This window comes from Bubalus bubalis, chromosome 6 (genome assembly GCF_019923935.1).
Source record: "Bubalus bubalis isolate 160015118507 breed Murrah chromosome 6, NDDB_SH_1, whole genome shotgun sequence".
Lineage (NCBI taxonomy): Eukaryota > Metazoa > Chordata > Mammalia > Artiodactyla > Bovidae > Bubalus > Bubalus bubalis.
This window is the reverse complement of record NC_059162.1, coordinates 99,937,793-99,965,577: the sequence shown is the minus strand read 5'-3', so window position 1 is coordinate 99,965,577 and position 27,785 is coordinate 99,937,793. Positions and strand designations below refer to the sequence as shown.

At 40.8% G+C, this 27,785-nt stretch overlaps 1 protein-coding gene and 1 non-coding gene across 8 annotated transcripts in view; both read left to right on the top strand.

The window, feature by feature from the left end:
* The first annotated feature begins 866 nt into the window (after positions 1-866).
* The window catches only part of MAST2 (microtubule associated serine/threonine kinase 2), a 211,437-nt gene continuing 184,518 nt past the window's right edge, over positions 867-27,785 (top strand). For 2 of the 7 annotated variants that reach the window (XM_044945064.2, XM_044945062.2), the window contains exons 1-2: positions 867-1,401; positions 25,747-25,894. In XM_044945064.2, coding sequence (XP_044800999.2) covers positions 1,204-1,401; positions 25,747-25,894 — 346 coding nt within the window. In that variant the 5' untranslated portion in view covers positions 867-1,203. The other 5 variants (XM_044945063.2, XM_025288817.3, XM_044945068.2 and 2 more) reach the window with 4 other exon arrangements.
* TRNAE-CUC lies at positions 24,374-24,446 on the top strand. The gene has a single exon. It is a non-coding gene; the product is annotated as a tRNA-Glu (tRNA).

Here is a 27,785-nt window from a genome sequence, read left to right as displayed (position 1 = left end):
GGAAATGCTTCTGTGAAAGCATTCCCGTCAAGTCAAAAGAGGAAAAATATGGTGCTGTGGCAGACCAGCTAAAGCCAGAAGGAGGAGGCCAGACAGGGCTGAGCTACAGCCACGTTGCTGAGTAGATGAGTCACTGAAAGTGGCAGGCTGAGCTGCCCAGGCCACAGCTGAACTCGCGGTGGCCAGGCTAGACTGGGCTATAACGTAATTACTTCATTGTCAGTGGGGAATCATGGCGATGTTCTGGAAGCTTGTCTTCCCTTTCCCCTTGAAGGAATCTATTGCTTCTTCCCCTTTTATAGGACTTTCCACATCCAGTCTTACTTTTTGGAAGCAGCAGGAAACCGTGGAAAGAGTCAGAAAAGCCAGAATTTGAGTTCTGTCTAGCTTGCTCAATGACCTGGTGCATGTCACTTCTCGTCGGTCTTCTTATCTGTAACAGGAGAATGAACAGACCTGCCTTCAAAGTGTGATGTGACGATCAGATGACAGTTGGTTGGAAGGTGCTTAACAAAAAGGCATGCATTCGTGTTCTGTTCACTAGTTGTCTCCTTTATCTTCTTGCTGCTCCTGGTCCTTCTCCACCTACTTCTTGAGGACGTTGATCAGTTCTAATTCATTTTAGATCCGCACCACTTAGCTTGGCCCGGCACACAATTTCATGAATGGACGAATGAAAGAATCAATGAACCGTCCGCGGCTACCACAGGCGCGCCTGGGCCCCGCCCCCTTCCGCTCTCCGCCCCCTCCCTCCCACACCACGCGGTGGGCCAAGGGCGGGTCTCTCGCGACCGTTCGCTGGCGCGTGCGCGGGAGACGGCGCGCGGCCGGAGGTGGCGGGCGGGCTCCCGGTGCGCGCGCGCGAGGGGAAGGGAGGGGCGGGGCCCGGCCAGAGGCAGGCGGGCGGGCGGACGGCTGGCTGGGGACCCGGCGGCGGCGGCGGCGGGTGACCAGCCGAGCGTGTGCCGGCTGGGACAGGACGAGGCTGCGGCGATGCTGCCTCCTGCGTAAGGAACGTCGAGGAGGCCGCGGCCCTTGAGGCCCCAGAAAGCGCGGAGGAGCTACGGGCTGGGATCGGTGGCTTCGGGTGCCCGCCGGGCCATGGTGGCCGCGGGAGGTGGTTGGCGCGGTAGCGCTGCGGCCCGGGGCGGTGCGGGGCCGGGACAGTGGCGGCGCTGACGCCCGCAGGGCCCAGCCGCAGATATGAAGCGGAGCCGCTGCCGCGATCGACCGCAGCCGCCGCCGCCGCCGCTGCCGCAGGCAGCCGGCCGGGAGGATGGGGCTCAGCGGGCGGCGGAGCTGCCCCAGCCCCAGCCCCTGCCCCCGCGCCGGAGAGCGCCGCCCGGGAGGCAGCGACTGGAGGAGCGGACCGGGCCCGCAGGGCCCGAAGTCAGGGAGCAGGTAGGGCTGGCCGGGGTCTCGGAGGGAAAGGATGGGGAGGGGGAGCCTGAATGGGACTGATGGGGGAGGGCTATCTCGGGCGGGAAGATTTGGGCTGGGGGAGTTGAAGGGGTGGGGACTGAATTGAAGTTGGGCAGGAGGAATGGGAGGTCTGGAGAGGCAGAAAAATGGGGAGTGGAGAAATGGAAGTATTAGTCTGGGGTTGAATGGGAAATGAGAGCGTAGGGATGAAAAATGGTCCTATGGGCGTTTGAAGTAAAGGGTTCTGGAGGAGAAGGGACGCCGGAATGTGGGCTGGCAGTGAATGAAGTGCAAAGAATAGGCTTACTAAAGGGGTATGGAGGAATTATCCAGAGGGGCAAAAAGTGTAAGGTAGGGACAGTCAGTGTGATATAGTAAATGTTATCTTATTTTCTCGAGGTTGCCTTGACAGTTGTGAAAAAGATGTCATTCCTAAGCATTCTCTGGTTTGGCCATCGTTATAGTCTTGTTGGAATATGTTCCTAGCCATTGTTAAAGTTCTCTCCAGTAATGATCCATTTTATGAGAAAGCACTTTTTAAAACATGTGCTTTGGGGCTGCATATGTGCAATCCAAAGGCAGTACTGTGAGCAGAGAATTCATAGATTTAGTCTCTACCTTATAGGAGTTTACCACTGAAAATATCTTAGTGGCAAAACATAGAAAGAAATGCAAAAAGTTCGTGGAGTTTCTGAATGGACAGGATGTGTTTATATATTAATTTATTAATCGAGTGTGGGTTATTTAGAAGTAGTGGATAAAGGTCAGTTTTATGAGGGAGGAGAAGTTGTCATTAGTAGCTGTAGGAAGTTCAGTGAGTACGTGCATGGTCCTTGATCTTGTGGGATTTACAGAGAAATGTACTGTAGTAATGGACTCCAGTGACAGCTTCCCTTTTGCACCTACTATTCAAGACGCTACTGACTTCATCTTTGGAGATTTGAAGGGTCCTGTTAGGTCTCCTGCCTAACAGGAGACCTTTCTCGTATGTTAAATAAGTATTTTCCATAGACATCATTATTATATAGTTTCAGTGATGCACATGTTAGCACTTGGACTTTCCCCCACTGTTGGTTTTTTATCTTATGTTCTCCACCCAGTGCTGAGTAGACTGTGCTATTGCTATCTTTGCCCTTACTTTAAGGCCGCTGAGCATTGTCCTCTTACTGTAATTTTCTCTCTCAGCCTTGTCTTTTATATTCCCTGCAGTTCCTATTCAAAACATTTTAAAATGTACTTAAAACCCAGATCCTTTCCTGACTCAAGTTTACCTGGTCGAATTTACCTTATCCAGTGCTTCACTGAAGAGTTCCAGGTTACTTGATTTCTTCCCCTTTAGATTTCTGTGTTCACTCATCCTTTTAAATCTCAAAGAAGGAAGTACTTATCCTCTTCCAGGCTAATTTCTCTATGTTTTTGATTTCATTCCCTCTTATCTTCTGTAGGCCCTTGTTGTCTTATACCTCAAATAAAAACAAAACAACAGGATTTCCCTGAGTTTTGTAACCTACTTAAGCTACTTTGTAATCTCATTTTTGCTAACCAGCAACCTTCTTGAAAAATGAGTTTATATTCAGGAGTCTGAGAAAGCTCCAGGAGATGGTGAAGGACAGAGAAGCCTGGCGTGCTGCAGTCCACGGGGTTGCAAAGAGTTAGACACAACTGAGTGACTGAACAGTTCACTGTCTCAGCTTCTTCACCTTATATACATTCCTCATATATTTGGCTTTTACACATACACTCTCCCCAAACTGATGTCTTCAAGGTCATCAGTAACTTGTGTGTTTGTTTATTTACTTTTTAATTGTGATGTGACTACAGAGTGCAAATCAAAGGTTCATTCAGCCCATGAATTTTTACAAAATGAATACACCTATGTGACTGCTCCTCAGATAAAGATGTAGAACATTTCCAGTACCCTAGAATGTGCCTTTGTGTTTTCTCCCAGGTATTACCCATGTCTAGAGGTAACCACTCACCAGCCTCTATCACCATGGATTAGTGTTGCCTCTTCTGAACTTCATATAAAGTAAATCATTCAGCTCAACTCTTTTATGACTGTACTCTTTCATTCAGCTATGTCTGTAAGATTCATCTATGTTGTTTCTTTTAGAAAAAGCGTGTTCTTTTTCCCTGCTGTATAGTTTTCCCTTGTGTAAATGTACCATGATAGATGCTAAAACTTCCTTTTTAGGTTGAAAAATAATGTGTGGCTATTTGTTAAAAGTTTTCATTGTGAAAGAATTACACGGAAAGATTTGCAGCAGTCCTGGGGACCTTAAAATGACTAAATCTGATAACCTCCCTCTTCTCTGACCTCTGTAAACTATTGATCACTCTTGACCATGTGTTTCTTTTGACGTTTTCTTCTCTTTTGTCATAATGTCTTTTCTACTCCTGTTTCTCTGACTGCTTCTTGGGTGTCTTTTTCTGTTTTCCGTTGCTGTCCCCAGTGTGTTCCTTGAGGATGTGTTTCCTCTCTGTCCTTAGCTTTTTTCTTTTTCTCTTTTCTGGTCATGCTGAGGTTTACAGGATCTTAGTTTCCCGACCAGGGAACCCAGGCCCCTGCGTGTGAAAACACTGAATCCTAATCACTGAACCAACAGAGAATTCCCAGCTTTTTTCTTTTATCCTTTGTTTAAAAAAATTTATTTATTTATTTATTCACTTTTGGTTGTGCTGGGTCTTGGTTGCTGCTCAGGCTTTCCTCCAGTTGCCGGGAGTGGGGATTACCCTCTAGTTGCCGAGCATGGGCTTCTCATTGCGGTGGTTTGTCTTGTTGCAGAACACAGGCTCCAGGGCACAAGGGATTCAGTAGTTGCAGCTGGGCTCTGGAGCATGTGGGCTTCATTAGTTGTGACGTGAAGGCTCAGTAGTTGTGGCACACTGGCTTAGTTGCCCCTTGGCACGTGGAATTTTCCCTGACCATGGACCGAATCCATGCCTCTTGCATTAGCAAGTGGATTCTTAACCACGGGACCACCAGGGAAGTCCACAGGTTTTTTTCTTAATTGTATTTTGTATTTTAACAGGCTTACCCTATTCATGGCAAGTACTTAGGATATGGAGTAGGGTCTATGTGCTGTGCTTAGTCGTTCAGTTGTGTCTGACTCTTTTGTCCATGGGGATTCTCTGGGCAAGAATACTGGAGTGGGTTGCTATGCCCTCCTCCAAGGGATCTTCCCAACCCAAGAATCGAACCCAGTTCTTCGCATTGTAGGCATTCTTTACCGACTGAGCCAAAGGGTCTGTAGCTCTCTTTGTTCATGACATTATGTTACAGAGCCTCCTTGTAAAGTCATCTGAGTCTCTAGGCCTGACCTCTTTTCTTAGCTCTATATTTCCATTTCTAGCCTTAACATTTCCACCTTAGACTCTCAGCATTTGTGATCTTAACATTAGTGGTTTTCATAATTTGATAGTGTCTTGAAATTCCAAGACTTGAAATTATTTGTTGAAAACTTAAAAATTTTCAATTTTGTGTGTTATTAGGTGGGATGGATTATTCCATTCATTCAGGGAGTAAAAACCTAGCTGATCACCAAGGTATCTACCTTTCAGAAATAACTTTGTTCTTCATTTCTCCTGATGTGGAATAATGCTGTTATGTGTTATACCATGCTGGTATTTAGGAATAATTTCTGAACAGGATGCAGAACTTGGATCTCTGGATTAGTGGCTTACTGTATCATTGAAATATTGAAATATTCCATTATTCTCTTTTGAAATGTGCTTCTCCCTGTGTCTTTCCTTTCTCTGGTCCCCAAACTTGAAATTATATCTGTGGTCTTTGTCTTTTTGCTCTCCCTTGACCCCCTTATCCAGATTCTGCTGATTCTGTCTTCATGATATGTTTCAAATCTTGATGCTCACAGTTATCACCTTAATTTACACCATTTATAAACTTTTGTCTTGGTTGTTGTAATATCTTAACTGCGTTTACTCTGCTTTTAGCCTTTTAACCTCTAATTTATTCTGTATTCTAATAAAGAAGATTGGAATTCCTTGCCTGTCTGAGTTGCAATAAGTATTTTTAAATAATCAATTCATTGCTTTATCTTCAGAAACTTTCATTAGCTTTTTAATACCATAGAATAAAGTTTGAAGACCTTGGCATTCAAGGTCTACTTGAAACATCACTTTTTATTAGAATCAGTTAGAGGCCCCTTCTCTTGGTTCCCAATACTTTGCTTTGTATCCATTGTAGTATACATTATTGAAATAGCTTATCTCTCTTGTTAGCAAGTTCTTTGAGGCCCAGACTCTTTCATTTATTATTGTATACCTAGTGTGGTATTTGAAACATAGTTATTAGTCTGAATACTTGTTAGAAACATGGATGTGTGCTGGCACTTGAAATGTATACTGAGCAATATCCTAATTGGTTGTCAGTCTCTCGTCAGAGAAAAAACTCCTCAGAGGCTGTCTTAATCATCACTGTACCAGCCTTTAGTGTTTTAACTGGTACAATGGGCACTTAGTAAATATTTGTTTCCTCCTTAGGCACTTTCATATTTTTATTTTAATTAGTTATCTATCTGAAAAACTTTCTTCTCAGTCTCTGCCCATTGAAATTCTACTCAAGCTTCCAGGCCTAACTCATGCCACAGAAACTGTTCTGTGAAGTTGCTTTTCTATGATTGGGCTGTCATAAATAGCACTTCTGTCCTTCTGTATTCATTTTATATTATTTCATATCTGCTTTTAAGTTGTAAATTATTGAGGGTGGGAACTATATCATCATTTTATATACCATAATACATAATCAAGGCCTTTGTCACAATAGGCACATAATTATTTACTAACTGAATGAACAGGAAATGATTCAAATATTTTGAATTGAGTAATTGAACTGAATTGAATCGAGTAATAACAGTAGTAAGAGAGAAATAGGTAAGTAAAGAAAATGAGACATTTTTGAAGATGGAGGAAGATGGAGTTCAATTTTACTTTCTAGAATTCTCTCAGCACCATTAAGGAATTTTCAAAATTTTTTTCATGAAAATCATTATTTGGCACTGAAATGTAATATATTGTATAGTCAAAGTGAAGTGAAAGTTGCTCAGTCACGTCCAACTCTTTGTGACCCCGTGGACTGTATACTGTATAGTCCATGGAATTCTCCAGGCCAGAATACTGGAGTGTGTAGCCTTTCCCTTCTCTGAGGGATTTTCCAAACCCAGGGATGAAACCCAGGTCTCCTGCATTGCAGACAGATTCTTTACCAGTTGAGCCACAAGAGAAGCCCCAAAATACTGGAGTGGGTAGCCTATCCCTTCTCCAGAGGATCTTCCCAAACCAGGGATTGAACTGGGGTCTCCTGCATTGCAGACGAATTCTTTACCAACTGAGCTATCAGGGAAGCCCGAAAGCACACAGGGCAGAAAATACACAGAGGGAAAACTGCATGTATTTTTTAGGGAACTGTAATTGATTTTGTATTGTTGGAATTTGAACTTAGAGGCATAGATGATGAGTTTAGAGCCTAAAAGAGCCTAGATGGTAGAAGATCTTTACTACTGTTTAAAAAGAGTAAAGTAGAGGTCTTACTTGTTTTTTTAACCTGGGTTACTCTGGCAGCTTACTTGTTTTTTAACCTGGGTTACTCTGGCAGCTGTGTGGAGGATACAGTGTAGCACATGGTGATTAAGGCATGGGCATTTGAGAATTTTTCTGAGTTTTCCCAGGGGCTTTACAGGTGGCACAGTAGTAAAGACTCTGCCTGCCAGTGCTCGAGATGCTGGTTCGATCCCTCGGTTGGGAAGATCCCTGAGAAGGAAATGGCAGCTTATTCCAGTATTCTTGCCTGGGAAATTACATTGACAGAGGAGCCTGACAGGCTATATCAGATGCGATTGAGCAGGTACTCATGCTAAGTTTTCAGTGGAAGGTGTGTGCTTAGTTACTCAGTCATGTCCAACTCTTTGTGACCCCATGGACTATAGCCCGCTAGGCTCCTCTGTTCTTGGAATTCTCCAGGCAAGAATGCTGGAGTGGATGACCATTCCCTTCTCCAGGGGATCTTCCTGACACAGAGATCGAACCTGAGTCTCCTGCATTGCAGGTGGATCCTTTATCATTTGAGCCATTGGGGTGCTAGTGATAAAGAACTTGCTTGTCAATGGAGGAGACATAAGAGACTTGGGTTTGACCCCTGGGTCAGGAAGATCTCCTTGAGGAGGGCATGGCAACCCATTCTAGTATCAGTATTCTTGCTTAGAGAATCCTGTGGACAGAGGAACCTGGGAGGCCACTGTCCATAGAATTGCAAAGAGCTGGACATGACTGAAGCGACTTAGCATGTATCTACTCCAGTCTGACCTCTGCAATGACAATGAGTTTTCAATACAGAGTGTTTATTAACTCTTTCCTCCCATCTTGTCCTGAAGTAATATAAGTAAGGGCCAGCCCTGAAAACCTATTACCTTTGGGAGATTTGATTTCATCAAAGGTCCTGGGAGCAGAGAGCCTGGGATGGTTGAAGCAGGTTGGACAGTTTTCCCTGATGAGCATAGGATACATCTGCTTACAGATTTTTCCCATCTTTATTTTACTGGATGCCTCTTAACCTAAGATCAGCCTAAAAGCTTTTTCCACCCCAGTTACTTATGGTGACCTATGATTAGGACTGTCAGAGGCAGCTTCATACTGCAATCACTATGCCTCCTTCATTGCTGGTCTTAGCTACTATATGGTTCTTTGCTAAATTTGCTACCTAGCTTTGTACTTTTTGGTAAAACCCCCATGGTACCTTGGTAATTATCTTTTTTATCAGCAGGTATTGGTTGTTTTTCTTCTCTTCTATACGTACTTGGGGTTCCAAAGAGGTTTGAAAACCAGGTTGTTGGGTCAAGGGCTAGCCCTGGGGGTGGAGGAAAAAGTCCTCAGGGGAGAGCAGAGACTAGGCGTCCCTGGGAGTCAGGACTTACACATGATGCACTGTTAGTCCTACATAGCTGGCCGCCTTTTTGTTTCAGTGTTGTACCTCATTGTCAACCCCAAACTCTTTTCTCTGCACTATAGCCATATACACAGTGCTGATGTAAAAGTCAAAGTCGCTCAGTTGTGTCCAGCTCTTTGCGACCCCATGGACTATACAGTCCATGCAATTCTCCAGGCCAGAATACTGGAGTGGATAGCCATTTGCTTCTCCAGGGGATCTTCCCAACCCAGGGATGGAACCCAGGTCTCCCACATTGCAGGCAGATTCTTTACCAGCTGAGCCACCAGTGAAGATCCTATATAAAGTGGAAATATAGTAAATAATTGATGGGGAAAATTGATATCAACCTGAGCTTCCTGCTTCCATGTTCACTGGGCATATTTCATCTTTACCAATAATAGTTCCTCTTCTAAAATCTTACTTTACAGTTTATCAGACTCTGATCTTCACATCATCTTCTGTTTCTGTAGCTCGCATTTATTCATCCCCCAAAATTGTTCAAACTCTTGGTAACCTCTGGTCTGTTGATTTTTGTTTTTCCTAAATCATCTTTTCATTGTTGGTCACCTCATGCCTCTACTATCCTCCTTGTCCAACTAAATATTTCATGGGCTATCATAATTATTCCTGTGTGTCTACCTTCAGTACTTCTGTCATACCTGTCATACTTGAGAAAATCCCAACTGTGATTAAACCAACTCTGTCTATGGTACACTTGTACGAGATAATAAAAGAAATAAGTAAAATATGTAGTGTGCTATAGGGTGATAAATACTATGAAGAAAATAAAGCAGGAAAGGGAGATATAGAGTGATGGGAGATTTTATGGCTTTAAGTAGCATTATCATGAAAGACATCTCTTTGGAATGAGATGTTTGAGTAAAGACCTGAAGGATATAAGAAACAGGCATTTCAATTCTGAGGGGAAGAGTATACTTGGTAGCGGTAGAAAGCTCCTTAGGCTGGAAGCATATCTTTAGCTCTAAAATTTTGTTTGAGGAACACCAAGGAGCCCAAGTATGGCTAGAGTAGAGTGAGTAAGAGAAAGAGTAGTAGGTGAGATCAAAGGGGAAAGATGGGGAGAGGAGGGCTGAATTATGGAGAGTTTCAGATGGGTAAGTGTCTTACAGGGTAAGGTTTTTGGCTTTTGTGCTGAAGGAGATGAAAAGCTATTGGAGAATTTTGAGCAGAGGAATCACGTGATCTGACATTCATTTTAATCCCATATGTTTGACTACTCTCAGGAGCATTGACTGAATGGGTATGTGGAAGCAGAGAGACCACTCAAGAGACTCTTGCAGTTATTCAGGCAAACGAGCAAGGGATATGAAATAATTGTCTGTGAATAAGAGAGTGCTTTTTTGTAGAACAAAACCACTTGAAAGAGTTGTCTGTATCTTCTTTCATTTCTTCTGCTCTTACTCTTTCTTGAACCCATTCCAGTCAAATCAGGCCTTAGTCTCCTAATTCCACTGCAGCACTTATGTCAGGGTCATCATTGATCACATCCAGTTGCCAGCTTTCAGTATTCATCTCACTCAACCTGCTGCTTTTGACATGGTTGATCATTCCATCATTTGGCTCCTGGGACCATGCTCTCTTGGTTTTCTTCCAGTCTCACCAGTGCTTCAGAGAGCTTAGTATTTAATCTGCTTCTACAATCTGTTCTCTCTCCTGATGTAATCTCATTAGATTGTATTACTTTGCATTTCATCTGTCTGCTGTTGATTCCCATGTTTTTTCCTCTAGTCTTGACTTTCCTCTGAGCTCTAACTCCTTTTTTCAGTTGTGAGTGTAACATTACTATTTGGGTAGCTAATAGACCTTTCAAACTTAATGTGTCCAGAGTTGAACCCTGTTTTTATTTCCTTTTCTGCTTCTCCTTCAGTCTTAATGTCTCCTTCATGTCAATAAATGGCACTATCATTCAAGCTATGACAAACCTAGACAGAGTATTAAAAAGCAGAGACAACACTTTGCTGACAAAGGTACATATACTCAAAGCTATGATTTTTCTAGTAGTCATGAACAGATGTGAGAGTTGAGCCATAAAGAAGGCTGAGTGCTGAATAATTGATGCTTTTGAACTGTGGTGTTGGAGAAGACTCTTGAGAGACTTACTGTTGGACTGCAAGGAGATCAAACCAGTCCATCCGAAAGAAAATCAGTCCTGAATATTCACTGAAAGGACTGATGCTGAAACTGAAGCTCCATTACTTTGGCTACCTGATGTGAAGAACTGACTCACTGGAAAAGACCATGATGCTGGGAAAGATTGAGGGCAGGAGGAGGAGGAGTGACCAGAGGGTAAGATGGTTGGATGGCATCATCAACTCAATGGACATGAATTTGAGCCAACTCTGGGAGATGGTGATGGACAGGGAAGCCTGGCATGGTGCAGTCTATGGGGTCGCAAAGAGTCGGACACTACTGAGCGGCTAAACGACAAAATCATTCACTCAGAGCAAAATATGGAAGTTGTTTTTGATTCTTTTCTAAACCTCATATTCCACATTCAGCCCATCAGTTCTGGTTGGTGCAGTATTCAAACTGCATGAGACTTTTCCCCACAAGCTCCATCACTAGTCTAATATTAGCCTCTTTCATCTTCCATCTGGGTTACTATAAAAGTCTCCTAACCTGTCTTCCTGATTCTGTTCTTCTACCCTCCCCCACAACTATGATAATGATAATTGGTACACAGCAAGAGCAGTATCATCCTGTAAAAGCTAAAGTCAAAATTTGTCACCCTCTCTAGTCGAAAGTGGCTTTCCATCACAGTTAGTCAAAGTTGAAGGTGCTTGCTTTTTCCTTAAGTGCCTACGTGATCTGCCTCTGTTGCTGCTGCTGCTGCTAAGTCGCTTCAGTCGTGTCCTAGGCCTTCTCAAACCTCATTTCCTTCTCTTCCTCTTGTTACTGTGCTCTAGTCACAGTGGCTGCCTTGATGGTCTCCAGATACATTAAGCATGCTCCTCCCTGAGGACATTTTAAAAATTATTTGAGGACTTCTATACTTGGTATTTTTCTCTACCTGAGGTGTTCTTTCTCTGGATATGTTTATATGACTGGCTTCCTCATTTCATTTAGGTCTCTGTTCAGATATCACCTCCTCAAAGAGGCCTTCCTTGACCAGCCTTTTTAAAGTAGCACTCTTAGTCACTCCTGTCCCCTCTTTTTATTATGTCCTTTATTCACCTGTGACTGTCACCTATTTGTTATTTATTGTCATTCTCACACATTAGGATATATGCTCCATGAGGATATGAATTTGAATTGGTTTTTCCTTACTGCTGTATCTCCAGTTTCTAGACATGTATATTGGAGATACTAAAGAAATGCTTCTTGAGTGAATATATAGTGATTAAGTCATTGTCTAACCTTAGATTCCAACTGTGTGACCTAATGCAAGTTACTTAAATTCTTTAAGCCTTAATCACCCCATGTGAATGTAGTGGAGATAATTTCATTACCAATTTCATTGTTAGGATTTAATAAGTTAATCCATGTAAAACGCTTACCACAAAGCCTGATACCAACGAGTGCTCAATAATGGTTAATTATTATATTTTTAGGATACATGCATAGAATGTGTGAATATAGGGTTCATATTTTTCAGTGTTCTTATCTGGTTTCAGAAAGAAATAAAAAAAGGTATGTCTTAACCTTTGATTTGTTGGCATTATTGAACTGTCCTTTTATTTTGTTCAGCTTGAAAAAGCGGCTTTAATTTGTATATTTTTCCTTTTAGCCCACCAGGCTCCTCTGTGTATGGGGATTCTCGAGGTAAGAATACTGGAGTGGGTAGCCTATCCCTTCTCCAGGGGATCTTCCCGACCCAGAATCAACCCGGGGTCTCCTGCAGGCGGATTCTTTACAACCTGAGCTAAGGGAAGCCCTTAGGGAAACTTCATGAATTTCTTTCTAAGTAACTGGTTTAGAATGTGTTATAGTCTCCCTAGGCTTTAGAATGTATTTAATAGCAAATATGGACCAAGGAAATCACATTTTAAATTCTGTGATATTGTTTTAGTTGTTTACCAATTTTAATGTAATGTTCACCCTTCTTAAGGGTGGACCTTGCAGCAGAGGTACAAATCCTTTAACCTTTGATTTGTTGGGAGATGAAGAAGCCACATAGCTTCTCTGCCTGTATTTCAGCAAAACAGGGGTAATATAGATGTAGGAATACTAATTTTATATAAATTATTTATTATATGTATACTTTTGCTTTCTAACCTTGTTCCACTCAGAATTGTTTTTGAGAATTATGTGTCACAGATCAGCACACTTTTTCTGTTAAGGGCAATATAATAAGTATTTTAGGCTTTGTCATACTGTTTGTTTCACAACTACACTGTTGTAGCATGACAGCATCCCTAAGACAATATGCCAATGAATGAACTTAACTATGTTTCAATAGACTTTATATAGAGATATTGAAATTAGAATTTTATGTAATTTCCATATTTGTCATATTGAGACTACTATTTTACAAACTCTTGTTCTATTGATTTGTTTTCCAACTATTTACAAATGTAAAAATTTCTTTTAGCTCCCTGGGTAGACATAAGCCGACTGTGGGCATGACATGGCCTACCAGCTGAAGTTTACTTACCTTGATCTATGTTATCTTAACACACTTAGATTAATTTCATCAATTTTAAACTGCTATATAGCATTATTTTGAAAGAATAATTTGTAATATGTAAACTTTTTTAAAAAACTTGGACTTCCCTGGTGGCTCAGATGGTTAAGAACCCTCCTGCAATGCTGGAGACCTGGGTTTTATCACTGGGTTGGGAAGATCCCCTTAAGGTGGACATGGCAACCCACTCCAGTATGCTCACCTGGAGAATCCCCATGGACAGAGGAGCCTGGCAGGCTACAGTCCATGGGATCACAAAGAGTCCGATACGACTGAGTGACTAAGCACAGCACAGCAAACATTTTGTTATAATAATGGACCATTGGGTGATTTCCACTTTCCGGTGCTACAGTAAATATTCTTGTACTTATCTCCTTGTGCACATGTGCAGGAGTTTCTCTTACAGGATATTGTTGCCAGATTGCTTTTTTCAGTGTTTGTACCTATATGTGCTTTGCCACTGATGTTTCGCTGTGTCCTTGACAACTCTTGGTGTTATCACTTTTTGTTAATTTTCTAGATTTAGATGGCATCTCAGTGCTTTAAATACATTTTCCTGATTATTAGCAAGGTTGAGAATCTCTTCACAGATTTAGTATTTACTTGGAAGTTTTGTTTTCTGTGACTTCCTTAGTTATGAACTTTGTTTTTCTCATAAACTTTCTTTTTATTTTTCTTATTGATTGTTGTTGAGTTTTTTTTTTAATTGTCATTTAGAAATAGAATATGGCGAAGAAGTATTGTAGGGAAAGAGCAAATTAGCCAAGATAGCAGTGATGAGACTCTTTCAACCCAGGGCCTCTCGCTCTCACACCATGTTTTGTAACCACATGGTTATGTAACAGTTGAGGTCACTTATAGCACTGCACGTGCACTTCACAACATACCCGCTTGGCCACAGGCCACCTTTGTTCTGCAAACATATATAAGCTCCACCTGAAAAGCCCTTGAGGCTGCATTATGTCTGCATCTGCTAGGTCAACCACAAGAGAATACAGTGTGTCTGCCTTATGGCTGCTGCGCTAGTCCGGAGAGAATAAACATGTCTGCAGTTCCTTGAGTTTTCTTCCAGCTTCCCCACTTGTGCCTTGCCTATCCTGGGTACAGCAAACAGTGAGATACAGGGAGATAAATATACTGTAGATTTGAATTCTCTTAATAGCTTAGTAGGTTTGCTTTGAAATGGTGATAGCAGTGTCTATTTAACCATGTTGTTCTTATGGTTATAAATTGCCTAGTTTGTATTGGAGCTCACTAAATGTTTGTTTCTATGTTTTTTATTGTGTTTGTTCTTTGTGACTACTGTAACTTTATGTGTAGCAAAGTATTCCTTTTGTAGCAGACCACTTGTGAATTTTCTTCTTTCTTTCCTCCTTTTCTTTTTTTACTATTTAACTTGTTTATTGTCAAATACAAGTACAGAAAAGCAGTTAGAAACAAAAAGATAATTTAGTGAATTATAAAATGAACACCATTAATCAAGCAGAATTTTACCAGCCATTCGGAAAACTTCTTGCTGTGGCCCTCCCAGTCATAGTCCCTCTGTCTCTGCAAAAGTAATCAGTATTCTGACCTACGGATTCCCTGGTAGTTCAGACGGTCAAGAATCTGCCTGTAATGCAGGAGACCTGGGTTTAGTCCCTGGGTTGGGAAGATCCCCTGGAGAAGGGTATGGCAACCCACTCCAGTATTCTTGCCTGAAGAATCCCATGGACAGAGGAGCTTGGTGGGCTACACAGTCCATAGGGTTACAAAGAGTCGGACACGACTGAGTGACTAGGCATAGCGCAGCACATTCTGACTTAAGCATTTCTTTGTATTTCTCTTTAAGTCTGCATCTACATTACAGTTTAGTCTTGCCCATTTTAAAAAACTAGATGTGTTTGTCTCTTCTAATCTATACGTTTTCCTTTCATCTCTTCTTTAAAGTCTGTATGTTGAAAAACCTTGGAACATTTGACTGTAGTTTCCCAGTAGTCTAGATTCATAGTTACGGTGCATTTCAAAATGTTTCAGCTCCCTTGTATTGCCTGCAAGTTACAGCTGGATAGAGAGGCTTAATCAGTCTCGGGTTCAATTCCTTTGGCAAGATTTTGGGTGGTAGTGTGTTCTTTCAATAGAAGGCACACGACGTCTGCTTTTTGCTCTTTGATTGGGGGTCCCCGTACATAATGAAATTCATCTTTCTTACTGTTTTGAATATTTTTCTCTGTGTTATTGGCTTTAACAGTTGGTAATGATATGTTTTGACTCAAATTCTGTGTGAGTTTAACCTGCTTGAGGTTCATTGAGCTTCTGCACATGTAGGTTCATGTCTCATCAAATTTGGGAAGTTTTTGGCAGTTGTTTCTTCAGGTATTCTTCCCATTTCGCTCTTCTTCTGGGATTCCCTTAATGCATATATTGTTTCTTTTGAAGATGAACCCCTCAACTCTTAGGCTCTCTTCAGTTTATTCTCTTTTTTTCTTTTTGTTCCTCAGACTATATAGCTTTAATTGTCTTGTCCTCGAGATTGCTGATTATGTCTTTGCTTTCTCAAATTTGCCATTGAACCCCCTACTGAACTTTTCATTTATTTATTGGCTTTCTTATTTCTAGAATTTCTATTTGATTCCCTTTTATAATTTGTCTTTTTGTTGATAGTCTTGTTTTGTTCATACATTGTTTTCCTGATTTTCTTTAATTCTTTGCAGATGTTTTCCTTTAGTGATAGGAGCTTATTTAAGACAATAGATTTCAAGTTTACTGCAAAGTGGAATACTGGGCTTCCTCAGGGATGTTTTTGTTAATGTATTTTGACTCTTTTGAGTGGACCATACTTTCTTATTTCTTTATACATCTTGTGTTTTTTTAAAAATTATTGTTGTTTTTGAAAAGTAGAGATTTGAATATTGGCAACTCGGGAATACAGTATTTCCCCTTTCCCCAGGTTTTGCTGTTTTTTGAATATTGAAGGCTGTAGTTGTTCATTTGTCTAGTGAATTTTCCCAGCCTTTTTTTGTAGAAATTGTATTTCTTGCTGTGTGTGATACTGAAGTCTCCGTTCCTTAGCTTGTATTTTGATTAAGATTTTCTGGATTGCCAGGAGCTAAGCAAACAAACAAACATACAGTCACTATGTTTGTTTTACAAACATACAAACAATCTGGTTTTTGCCGATTGACTTTTTGACTCCTTCGGCCCTTAGCCAGACTTGTGCTGAGTCCAGGGATCAGCTTGAGATGAAAGCTTAAAATCTTTTCAGTCTTTCCTGAGCATGCATTTCACCCTGGGCTTTTTAATTTACTTTATATACACAGGTGTTTGTTATTACTCTAATTTCCCAAAGAAACTCTCCCTTTTCCTGCCCAGATCTCAGGTAGTCAATTGTATGTCTCATTGCTAATCCTTTGTCCAGGTGGCTGTGGGTGTTTGGGTCACCTTACGGGGTTTTAAGCAGTGCTTGCTGCTTTTCCACGTTGAGAAGATTCCAAGTTAGGTGAAATAGAGAGGAGTTCCTTGTGTCAGTCCTCCAGGTACCCCCAGGTGAGTTAGAACAGATGTAATAATTTACAAGTGAGATCTACTCTGGTCCTTCTGCTACCAGGGGCCGGGGTCCCACTCTGGGATCCCAACTGATGTCTTCATGATTGCCTCCACATCAAGGAATGAGTAGGGTGAGGGCAAGTAAAAATGCCACAAAGCTTTCCTGCCATTTTTAGATTGACTTCTTGATTCAGTTCTCATGGTTGTTGTAAACCTTCTATTTTCCGGAGTCTGACATAAGTGGTTCTGACAGTTTTGCCTGTTTTTCAGTGTTTCTTTGGGGTAATTTTAGGTTGGGAACTGTCTGCTCCACCATTTTGCCTATGTTGTCTTTGACTTGATTTTAATTTTTATCTCCCTAACGATGAACGATGTTGAGAATGGTTTCATTTGCCATATTTGCTTTTTCTTTGCTGAAATGTCTATTAGGTTTCTTGCTCTTTTTTTTTTTTTAATTGGCTTGTTACTGAATGTTTTCTCAGATATGTTTTGCAAATATTTTTCCTCCTGTGTGATTTGTTTTCACTTTTTAAACAGTATCTTTGGAAGAATAGTTTTTAAATTTGATGACGTCTATAAATTTGTTCTTTTTTAAACTTGCGCTTTGCTGTGTTATCTAAGAATGCTATCTAACTCAAAGTATAAAAATTTTACTCTTGTATTTTCTTTTGAAGTTTTATACTTTTAGATTTTATAGTTAGATTTATAATCCATTTACATACATATAATCCATTTTCATACATTGTCTTTGATATGCCTGAGGTATGGGTCAAAATACTTTTCTATATTTTTTTTGTATATGCACATCAAGCAAAGGTTTTAATAGGGATTAAGAGAATGTACTTTGATTAGTGTGGCGCCTGGGTTTGACTCTTGGCACGGTAGGTCAGGAAGAATCTGTCACAGGATATGGACTTCTCTTCACCTATTAAATTATCATTCATATGGGATAAGACAACTTGTGTTGCAAGCCCAGGTTTTTAGCCCGATAGACACATTTTTAGTGTGTAGACTTCTGTTTTTTAGCTGTGAATCCTTTGATTACGTCTAATCCTGTCCTTGTGTGTGTGTGTTAGTAGCTCAGTCGTGTCTGACTCTTTGTGACCCCACAGACTGTTGCCCACCAGACTTTTCTGTCTATGAAATTCTCCAGGCAAGAACTCTGGAGTGGATTGCCATTCCCTTCTCCAGAAGATCTTCCCAACCCAGGGGTTGAACCCTGATCTCCTACATCACAGGCAGATTCTTTACTGTATGAGTTACAGGAAAGTCAAGGAAGAAGTCCTATCCTTACAGCATAATATAGTATAAACACAACACTAGCCTTGTGTATAAGTTAGCTTGAGATTTGCTTTAGTATTATGGGGGACGGAGATAGTTCTGACCAAGAGAGGGAGGACTCTGTGAGGACTCAAGAGAAAGCAATAAGCTCTAGAGTTGGGAGGAACATGTAGAGATTTTGTAGTCAGGCAATTTTCAACCTTTTATTTGATAGTTGAAATTTACATGTCATATAGTAGGTATGTTATTGTTACAGTGTTGCTACAAGAGATAAATACAAATTATGTATAATTTCTGGCATGCAAGCTGTAATTCTGCCTTTTAAAAAATCTCACATAAGAAACAACGTTGTAACATAAGTGAACTGACTATTGTAGTATTTACCAGGAACTTGCTTTCATTTAATTAACAGTATACTGATTGAGTACTTTAAACCAATTTCAAGTAATTTGTGACACAGTTCTCACAGTTGATCAACATGTGTGTGTGTTGGTGGAATCATACTGAAAGTTTTTGTTTAGTTTGGTGGTTCTCAAACTTTAGTGTGCTTCGGACTTACCTAGAGGGCCTGTTAAAACACAGATTGCTGGTCCCCTCCCTGAGATTTTTCCAATTTAGTAGATCTGGGGTGGGGCTCTAGAATTTGCATTTCTAACGAGTTCACTGCTGATGCTGGTGTTCCTGGTCTGGGGACCACATGTTCAGGATCACAGCTTAGGCCAACTTTCACCTTACTTTTTCAGTATTCTAGGGGCAGAGTTCATCCTTTTTAAGATAGCCTATTCACTGTTAGACAGTTCTTCCTATAATTAAACCTACTTCTTCTTTTGTTATTTTTGTCCAGTATTTCTAGTTCTGGCCTGTGAGGTAAGAAGTTTACTCTTCCTATAACAGAGAGAAAGCCCTCATGTAGTTGAAGGCAGTTATTCATGTCTCCTTTATTTAATTTCTTTCATGTTAAGCATTTATAGTTTCCTAAGAATGCTCAAAGTACCGCACAATTGCGCTCATCTCACATGCTAGTAAAGTAATGCTCAAAATTCTCCAAGCCAGGCTTTAGCAATACGTGAACCGTGAACTTCCTGATGTTCAAGCTGGTTTTAGAAAAGGCAGAGGAACCAGAGATCAAATTGCCAACATCCGCTAGATCATGGAAAAAGCAAGAGAGTTCCAGAAAAACATCTATTTCTGCTTTATGGACTATGCCAAAGCCTTTGACTGTGTGGATCACAATAAACTGTGGGAAATTCTGAAAGAGATGGGAATACCAGACCACCTGACCTGCCTCTTGAGAAACCTATATGCAGGTCAGGAAGCAACAGTTAGAACTGGACATGGAACAACAGACTGGTTCCAAATAGGAAAAGGAGTACCTCAAGGCTGTATATTGTCACCCTACTTATTTAACTTCTATGCAGAGTACATCATGAGAAATGCTGGACTGGAAGAAACACAAGCTGGAATCAAGATTGCAGGGAGAAATATCAATAACCTCAGATATGCAGATGATACCACCCTTATGGCAGAAAGTGAAGAGGAACTAAAAAGCCTCTTGATGAGAGTGAAAGTGGAGAGTGAAAAAGTTGGCTTAAAGCTCAACATTCAGAAAACGAAGATCATGGCATCTGGACCCATCATTTCATGGGAAATAGATGGGGAAACAGTGGTAACAGTGTCAGACTTTATTTTTCTGGACTCCAAAATCACTGCAGATGGTGACTGCAGCCATGAAATAAAAGACGCTTACTCCTTGGAAGGAAAGTAATGACCAACCTAGATAGCATATTCAAAAGCAGAGACATTACTTTGCTAACAAAGGACCATCTAGTCAAGGCTATGGTTTTTCCTGTGGTATGTATGGATGTGAGAGTTGGACTGTGAAGAAGGCTGAGCACCGAAGAATTGATGCTTTTGAACTGTGGTGTTGGAGAAGACTCTTGAGAGTCCCTTGGACTGCAAGGAGATCCAGCCAGTCCATTCTGAAGGAGATGAGCCCTGGGATTTTTTTGGAGGGAATGATGCTAAAGCTGAAACTCCAGTACTTTGGCCACCTCATGCGAAGAGTTGACTCATTGGAAAAGACTCTGATGCTGGGAGGGTTTGGGGGCAGGAGGAGAAGGGGACAACAGAGGATGAGATGGCTGGATGGCATCACTGACTCGATATACATGAGTCTGAGTGAACTCCGGGAGTTTGTAACGGACAGGGAGGCCTGGCATGCTGTGATTCATGGGGTCGCAAAGAGTTGGACATGACTGAGCGACTGAACTGAACTAAACAGTTATTGTTTTTTGACTTCCTACTTTTGCATTCCAGTCCCCTATAATGAAAAGGACATCTTTTTTGGGTGTTGGTTCTAAAAGGTCTTGTAGGTCTTCATAGAACTGTTCAACTTCAGCTTCTTCAGCGTTACTGGTTGGGGCATAGGCTTGGATTACTGTGATATTGAATGGTTTGGCTTGGAAACGAACAGAGATCATTCTGTCGTTTTTGTGATTGCATCCAAGTACTGCATTTTGAACTCTTTTGTTGACCATGATGGCTACTCCATTTCTTCTGAGGGATTCCTGCCCGCAGTAGTAGATATAATGGTCATCTGAGTTAAATTCACGCATTCCAGTCCATTTTAGTTCGCTGATTCCTAGAATGTCAATGTTCACTTTTGCCATCTCCTGTTTGACCACTTCCAATTTGCCTTGATTCATGGACCTAACATTCCAGGTTCCTATGCAATATTGCTCTTTACAGCATCGGACCTTGCTTCTATCACCAGTCACATCCACAACTGGGTATTGTTTTTGTTTTTGTTCCATCCCTTCATTCTTCTGGAGTTATTTCTCCACTCTTCTCCAGTAGCATATTGGGCACCTACCGACCTAGGGAGTTCCTCTTTCATTATCCTATCATTTTGCCTTTTCATACTGTTCATGGGGTTCTCAAGGCAAGAATACTGAAGTGGTTTGCCATTATGGACCTAACAGAAGCAGAAGATATTAAGAGGTGGCAAGAATACACAGAAGAACTGTACATAAAAGATCTTCATGACCAAGATAATCATGATGGTGTGATCACTCACCTAGAGCCAGACATCCTGGAATGTGAAGTCAAGTGGGCCCTAGAAAGCATCACTACAAACAAAGCTAGTGGAGGTGATGGAATTCCAGTTGAGCTATTCCAAATCCTGAAAGATGATGCTGTGAAAGTGCTGCATTCAATATTCCAGCAAATTTGGAAAACTCAGCAGTGGCCACAGGACTGGAAAAGGTCAGTTTTCATTCCAATCCCAAAGAAAGGCAATGCCAAAGAATGCTCAAACTACCGCACAGTTGCACTCATCTCACACGCTAGTAAAGTAATGCTCAAAATTCTCCAAGCCAGGCTTTAGCAATACGTGAACCGTGAACTTCCAGATGTTCAAGCTGGTTTTAGAAAAGGCAGAGGAACCAGAGATCAAATTGCCAACATCTGCTGGATCATGGAAAAAGCAAGAGAGTTCCAGAAAAACATCTATTTCTGCCTTATTGACTATGCCAAAGCCTTTGACTGTGTGGATCACAATAAACTGTGGGAAATTCTGAAAGAGATGGGAATACCAGACCACCTGACCTGCCTCTTGAGAAACCTATATGCAGGTCAGGAAGCAACAGTTAGAACTGGACATGGAACGACTGGTTCCAAATAGGAAAAGGAGTACCTCAAGGCTGTACATCGTCACCCATTTTTTATGTTTATTTAACTTCTATGCAAAATACATCATGAGAAATGCTGGGCTGGAAGAAACACAAGCTGGAATCAAGATTGCTAGGAGAAATATCAATAACCTCAGATATGCAGATGATACCACCCTTATGGCAGAAAGTGAAGAGGAACTAAAAAGCCTCTTGATGAAAGTGAAAGAGGAGAGTGAAATAGTTGGCTTAAAGCTCAACATTCAGAAAACGAAGATCATGGCATCTGGTCCCATCACTTCATGGGAAATAGATGGGGAAACAGTGGAAACAGTGTCAGACTTTATTTTTTTGGGCTCCAAGATCACTGCAGATGGTGATTTCAGCCATGAAATTAAAAGATGCTTACTCCTTGGAAGGAAAGTTATGACCAACCTAGATAGCATATTCAAAAGCAGAGACATTACTTTGCCAGCAAAGGTCAGTCTAGTCAAGGCTATGGTTTTTCCTGGGGTTGTGTATGGATGTGAGAGTTGGACTGTGAAGAAAGCTGAGCGCTGAAGAATTGATGTTTTTGAACTGTGGTGTTGGAGAAGACTCTTGAGAGTCCCTTGGACTGCAAGGAGATCTAATCAGTCCATTCTAAAGGAGATCAGTCCTGGGTGTTCTTTGGAAGGACTGATGCTGAAGCTGAAACTCCAGTACTTTGGCCACCTCATGCGAAGAGTTGACTCATTGGAAAAGACTCTGATGCTGGGAGGAATTGGGGGCAGGAGGAGAAGGGGACGACAGAGGATGAGGTGGCTGGATGGCATCACCGACTCGATGGATGTGAATTTGAGTGAACTCAGGGATTGATGATGGACAGGGAGGCCTGGCGTGCGGCAATTCATGGGGTTGCAAAGTGTCGGACACAACTGAGCGACTGAACTGAATAGTTATTGTAAGAATACTGTAATTTGTAGTTACGTTAATACTGCCATGACAGTGTTTTATTTGTAACCTTGTTTTTCTCACTGTATTTTCTGTATACTATCCAGGCCAAAATCCTGGAAGTCATCCTAGGTTCCTTCCCCTCCTTAACTCCCTATTTTGCCAAAGAATCATTTGATTATAGAAATGCTAGGAACCAGATAGAAATTTGATCCAGTTTAAGCAGAAGGGGGCAGCTTAAGGGTACAGTAATATGCTATGGAACCTGCAAAACATGTGATTTGGCTGGATCTCTCATAAGTGACTAGAAATGGGAACTAGAAAATTGCAAGAAGTAAGTTAGTTTGGAAGTTATATTATAGAAAGGAAGTTCCTCTTCCCATGCCCCTTTTCTTTCTTAGACTGTGTGTTTTATTTGCTTCATTCCCTTTTCTTGTCTTTTAATAAATTCTTCAGTAAATCCAGTAATGTTCTACTGTTTTTAAAAGTCCAGTCTAACTACCATATGTACAATAGATAGCCAGTGGGAATTTGCTATATGACCCAGGGAACTCATACCAGGGCTCTCTAACAGCCTCAAAGGGTGGGAAGGATTGGGAGGTGGGAGGGAGGCTCAAGAAGGAGGGGACATGTATACCTGTGGCTGATTCATGTTGTTGTATGGCAGAAACCAACACAATATTGTAAAGCAATTATCCTCCAATTAAAAAGAAATAAGTCCAGTCTAGCTAGCTGAGCAAGAGAAGCAAGGTACAGAATAGTTCATAAAGAGTGATCTATTTATGTACTCAACTGTGTTCGAAGCCTGGATAGTAATTATCCTGGGGAGATAGTGTAGTGACTGAAAGGGAGCACAGGGGGCTTTCTGGAAAGTGCTTGGTTATGTTTCTTTTTTTTCTTCTTTTTAAATCTTGATGGTGGTTACATGGATATGTTTAACTTGCAAAAATTCTTTAAGTTATATGCTTAGTTATATGTACTTTTATGAAATGAGTAATATACTAAAGTTAAAAGGATGTCCTGGTTTAAAAGTTAAATTTCATTTCCCATTTAATTAACATTTCCTTCCCATTGCAAAGTTTTGATAGGAGAGACTTGGAATAAGAAGGTGCATAGTCTGCTTTCATTTTTCCTCTCCTCTGACTTCTTTTCTTTGGTATGTTATAGGGAATAGGGAGATTGAAAAGGACATGACTTTCTTTTAACTGATGTTGATCTAGTCCTGTTGGTTGTCAGTCCTTTTGTGCCTAAGACTAATTGTTCATCCATACAGTGAAACAGGCATCCAAGTGCTGGCTCTGTCTTGTAGCTCATTTGTAAGTTATTTTGGGAGTATTTTCCTTTCCATTTTGCCTTCATATCAGATATTCCTTCACCTTGTATCTTGTAAGGCCTCCTCACTTCCCTCCACCCACAGCTGCTTGCTGGAGTGTTGCCTCTGTGAATGGCCAGCCCTTTTAGATGGGTTACCAGCTTTAGTGCCCAAACCCTGATTTCTTCATGGTTTCTACTTGATGCATAAGTACTGTTTCATCCTTGTCACACCACTTGGTGGTAATATAGGCTGCTGCCTTGACGCTTTCTCTTTTTGCACTGACTTCTTCCGACTCCCCTTTCTTCCTGCTCATTCCTGATGCAGTTGCCTGGACACATCAATTGCTTCAGTGGTTGTTGTTGTTTAGTCGCTCAGTCGTGTCCAACTCTTTGCGACCCCATGGACTACAGCACTCCAGGTCTCCCTGTCTCTCACCATCTCCTGGAGTTCACCCAAGTTCATGGCCATTGAATTGGTGATGCTATCCAACCTTATCCTCTGCTGCCCTCTTCTTTTGCCTTCAGTCTTTCCCAGCATCAGGGTCTTTTTCAATGCTACCAATAATGGTACAGTGCCTTACTATCTCCCATATTATTTTATCCATTTACTACCAGTTTAAAAAATACTTTCTTCTCGGGACTTTCCTGGTGGTTCAGTGGTTGGGACTTTGCACTCTCACTGCTGAGGGCCCAGGTTCGATCCCTGGTCAGGGAACTAAAATCCTACAAGCAGCGCAGTGTGACAAAAAACAAAACAACAAGAAGCAAGAAAACAACTTTTCCCCCTTCCTCTTCAGCTGTTTTTCATCAACCTCACTCTTTTTATGCTGGGGTATTTGTCAGTTATATTCTGGATAGCCACTACCAACGAGTAGTTGTGCTTTCCTGCATGTGAACCCACGTGTCACAGTATGTGAGCCCAGAGGCTTTTAAAAAAATCTTTTCTCCAGGAGGTAGATGTTTCTCCATTTCCTGTGGCTTTTAGTATTGCTGTGGTACCAGGTACTTGTGTCTTGTTTGTAAAATGGCAGGTAATGTACATTTCAGTTATTTCTCCTCATGCTTCTCATTTTTTTTTGTACTGTCCAGGTCAGATTGATGTGCTGCTTATCTCTATTTGTTGTAGCTTCCTTCATTGAAATGTAAAAGATAGGCCTCATTTGCCTTTTTTTAAAATAATATTTTCTCATCTAATGCTACTAATTAGGTGGGTGTTTGCTTTAGAATGTCTGCATCTTGATGATGCTTACTGGTGAGGAGGAAGTGGCATTGGGATGGAGTGGGATGGGCTAGACTAAAGGCAAAGGGAAGGCACTTCATATTGTCTGTATTGCCTCCTTTGTACTATTATACTTTTTCATTGAAAACATATATGTAGCTCCTATTATAGAAACATAAGGTCTTCCCTGGTGGCTCAGATGTGAAGAATCCTCCTGCAAAGTGGGAGACCTGGGTTCGATCCCTAGGTCAGGAAGATCCCCTGGAGGAGGGCCAGGCTACCCACTCCAATATTCTTGCCTGGAGAATTATAGACATATGTATTACAGACATATAAAGAAGGCTCTGAGTTTTATTTCAGCATTAATTGAATGTTAGGGATATTTATAACTTTGTGTGACAGGTATTTTATTATTTATGATTTTTAAAAAACTGAAATATGCTTTTCTTTACTGGATATAATGTGACTAAAAGGAGAAAAGTAAATAAACATAAGTAGACACGTACTCATTATGAATAATATATCCTGTCAAAGTGCCTTATTGTGTCACCTTGAAATCTCATCTCCTATTTTCCCTTTGGGATTTTGTAATCAATGTCTCACATCATTCATGGCATACCGAAACAGTTGTCACTAAGAAATTTGTTTCTGGCTTCAGCTGTTCAATAGGAAATATAAAATGTTGGCACTTTTTAACTGTAATGAATGTTGTAGAGATGTTTAAATATAAAGTTCTTACACTTTCAGAAAAGACGTTAAAGTTTTATGTGTTTTACTTTTTTTTTTTCCTTTGCAGGATGTGGTAACTGGACGTAGTCCCCTGCTCTTCAGGAAGCTCAGTAATCCTGACATATTTTCATCCACTGGAAAAGCTAAACTTCAACGACAACTTAGTCAGGATGACTGTAAGTTACGGAGAGGAAGCCTGGCCAGTTCTTTGTCAGGTAAGTATCTAATTTTTTTTTTTTTTTTTTTAAGAGTTTTGGGACTGTGTTGTCAATGTTTAAGGGTGTATTAACTTGGCATCTTGACAGCTTCTTCTGTGGTAACAGTCTTCTGTAGAACACTTGTGAGTAAGGCTGTCTTCCTTTCTTTGCTGTTTCCTCATGGCATCTCTGAATCCTAACCTCATGAACCTGCTAGATATTTCTTGATTGACCATTATTACTGGTTATTCCCTTTCAATATGATTTTTGCTCTGTGTTTATTTCTTCAGACTTCACAAACTTTGCTACTTCTTCTTTTCTTTTTTTTTTTTCTATTTCTGAAATCCATTCCAAAGGCCATAATGTCTCCCTACCTCTTTCATAGAAAAGTCTTTAAAAGATTCAAAAGGAAAAATTAATACAAGGAAGTCATGCCTAAATAGGAAGCAATTAAAACATGGCATGGTTTTAAGCAGTCAATAGAGTATGAAAAAAGAATCTATTTGACTTTAGTTGAAGAAGGAAAAGTAATCCTATTACATTTCTTGGCCTATAGTGAACAGTATCAATTTCTTTTTTCCTTTGGTTCCTTTTCAGGGCTGTTCCTTGGGTTTTCTCTTCTCACTCTTCTATTGAGATTTTTATTTTGTCTGTCATGTTTTAATCACATAGAGCTGTTTCTTGTTTGTTTCTTTTTCCATAGTGTTCTGCTCTTCTTTGAAGGATGTGTTTTATCTTCTCATTCCCTATGAGTAAATAGATTTTTACTTTTTTAATTAAAATTTTCTTTAAGCTTTCTTTTTTTTTTTTTTGGCTCACTGAGTCTTCATTGTGGCACACGGGGTCTTCTCTAGTTGCAGAGCACAGGCTCTACAGGGTGTGGACTCTCTGGTTGTGGCATGTGCTTAGTTACCCTGTGGCATGTGGAATCCTAGTTCCCTGACCAGGAGTCGAACCCAGGCCCCCTGTAGTGAGAGTGTGAGTCCTAACCACTGGGCTGCCAGGGAATTCCCTCTTTATTTTCATTTAATGCAGTTTCCAGGGGGACAGAAGATACAAATATGTGGTCATTCAACCATTTTTAACTGGGAATATTGTTTAAAAATAGGCTCTTGAAATCATTTTAAGAATAATAATTAGAATTTTTTAAAAAATTTTTTAAAAATTTTATTTTATTTTTAAACTTTACATAATTGTATTAGTTTTGCCAAATATCAAAATGAATCCGCCACAGGTATACATGTGTTCCCCACCCTGAACCCTCCTCCCTCCTTCCTCCCCATACCATCCCTCTGGGTCATCCCAGTGCTCTAGCCCCAAGCATCCAGTAGAAGAAGTTTTTTTCCTTGAGTTATTTGTGTACTAAAGGGCTAGTTGCTCCATTTGTTCATATTGTTTCTTTTGTTTTAAACTATTTGTGTTCCTCTAATTCTTGACATTTCTTGGTGAGCTTCAAGCCCTTGCTAGTATATGTCCATATGGGTTTCGTCTGCTGTTCTGTAAGTCTCTTTCCCCATTAGGCACTTATTTTGAAGTGAGATAGGATTGTGATACTAGCCTTTGGGTATGTAGATGGGAAGTTAACAAACTAATTTTCCTTTAGGTTATATAGCTACTCATCTATAGGCAAATCGCCTGGAGAGCTTGGCAACATTTGTGGAAGGAAGAAAAGAAACTAGGCAGGCTCTACTCCAGGCTTGTGGAGGTTTTGAATAGAGAACCAGTATTATTTTTTGTGGAGGGTTTTATGGAAAGACTTCACATTAAAGCATGTATTTGAGAGCAGACTTGAGAGAAAGCTAGATTTTTTTTTTTAATTTTGTTTCTGATGAAAAATGTAAAATATACCAGTTATAAAAAATATGAGTGCAGTAAACATGCTTCATGTCAAAGTTGAAAATCTTTACTT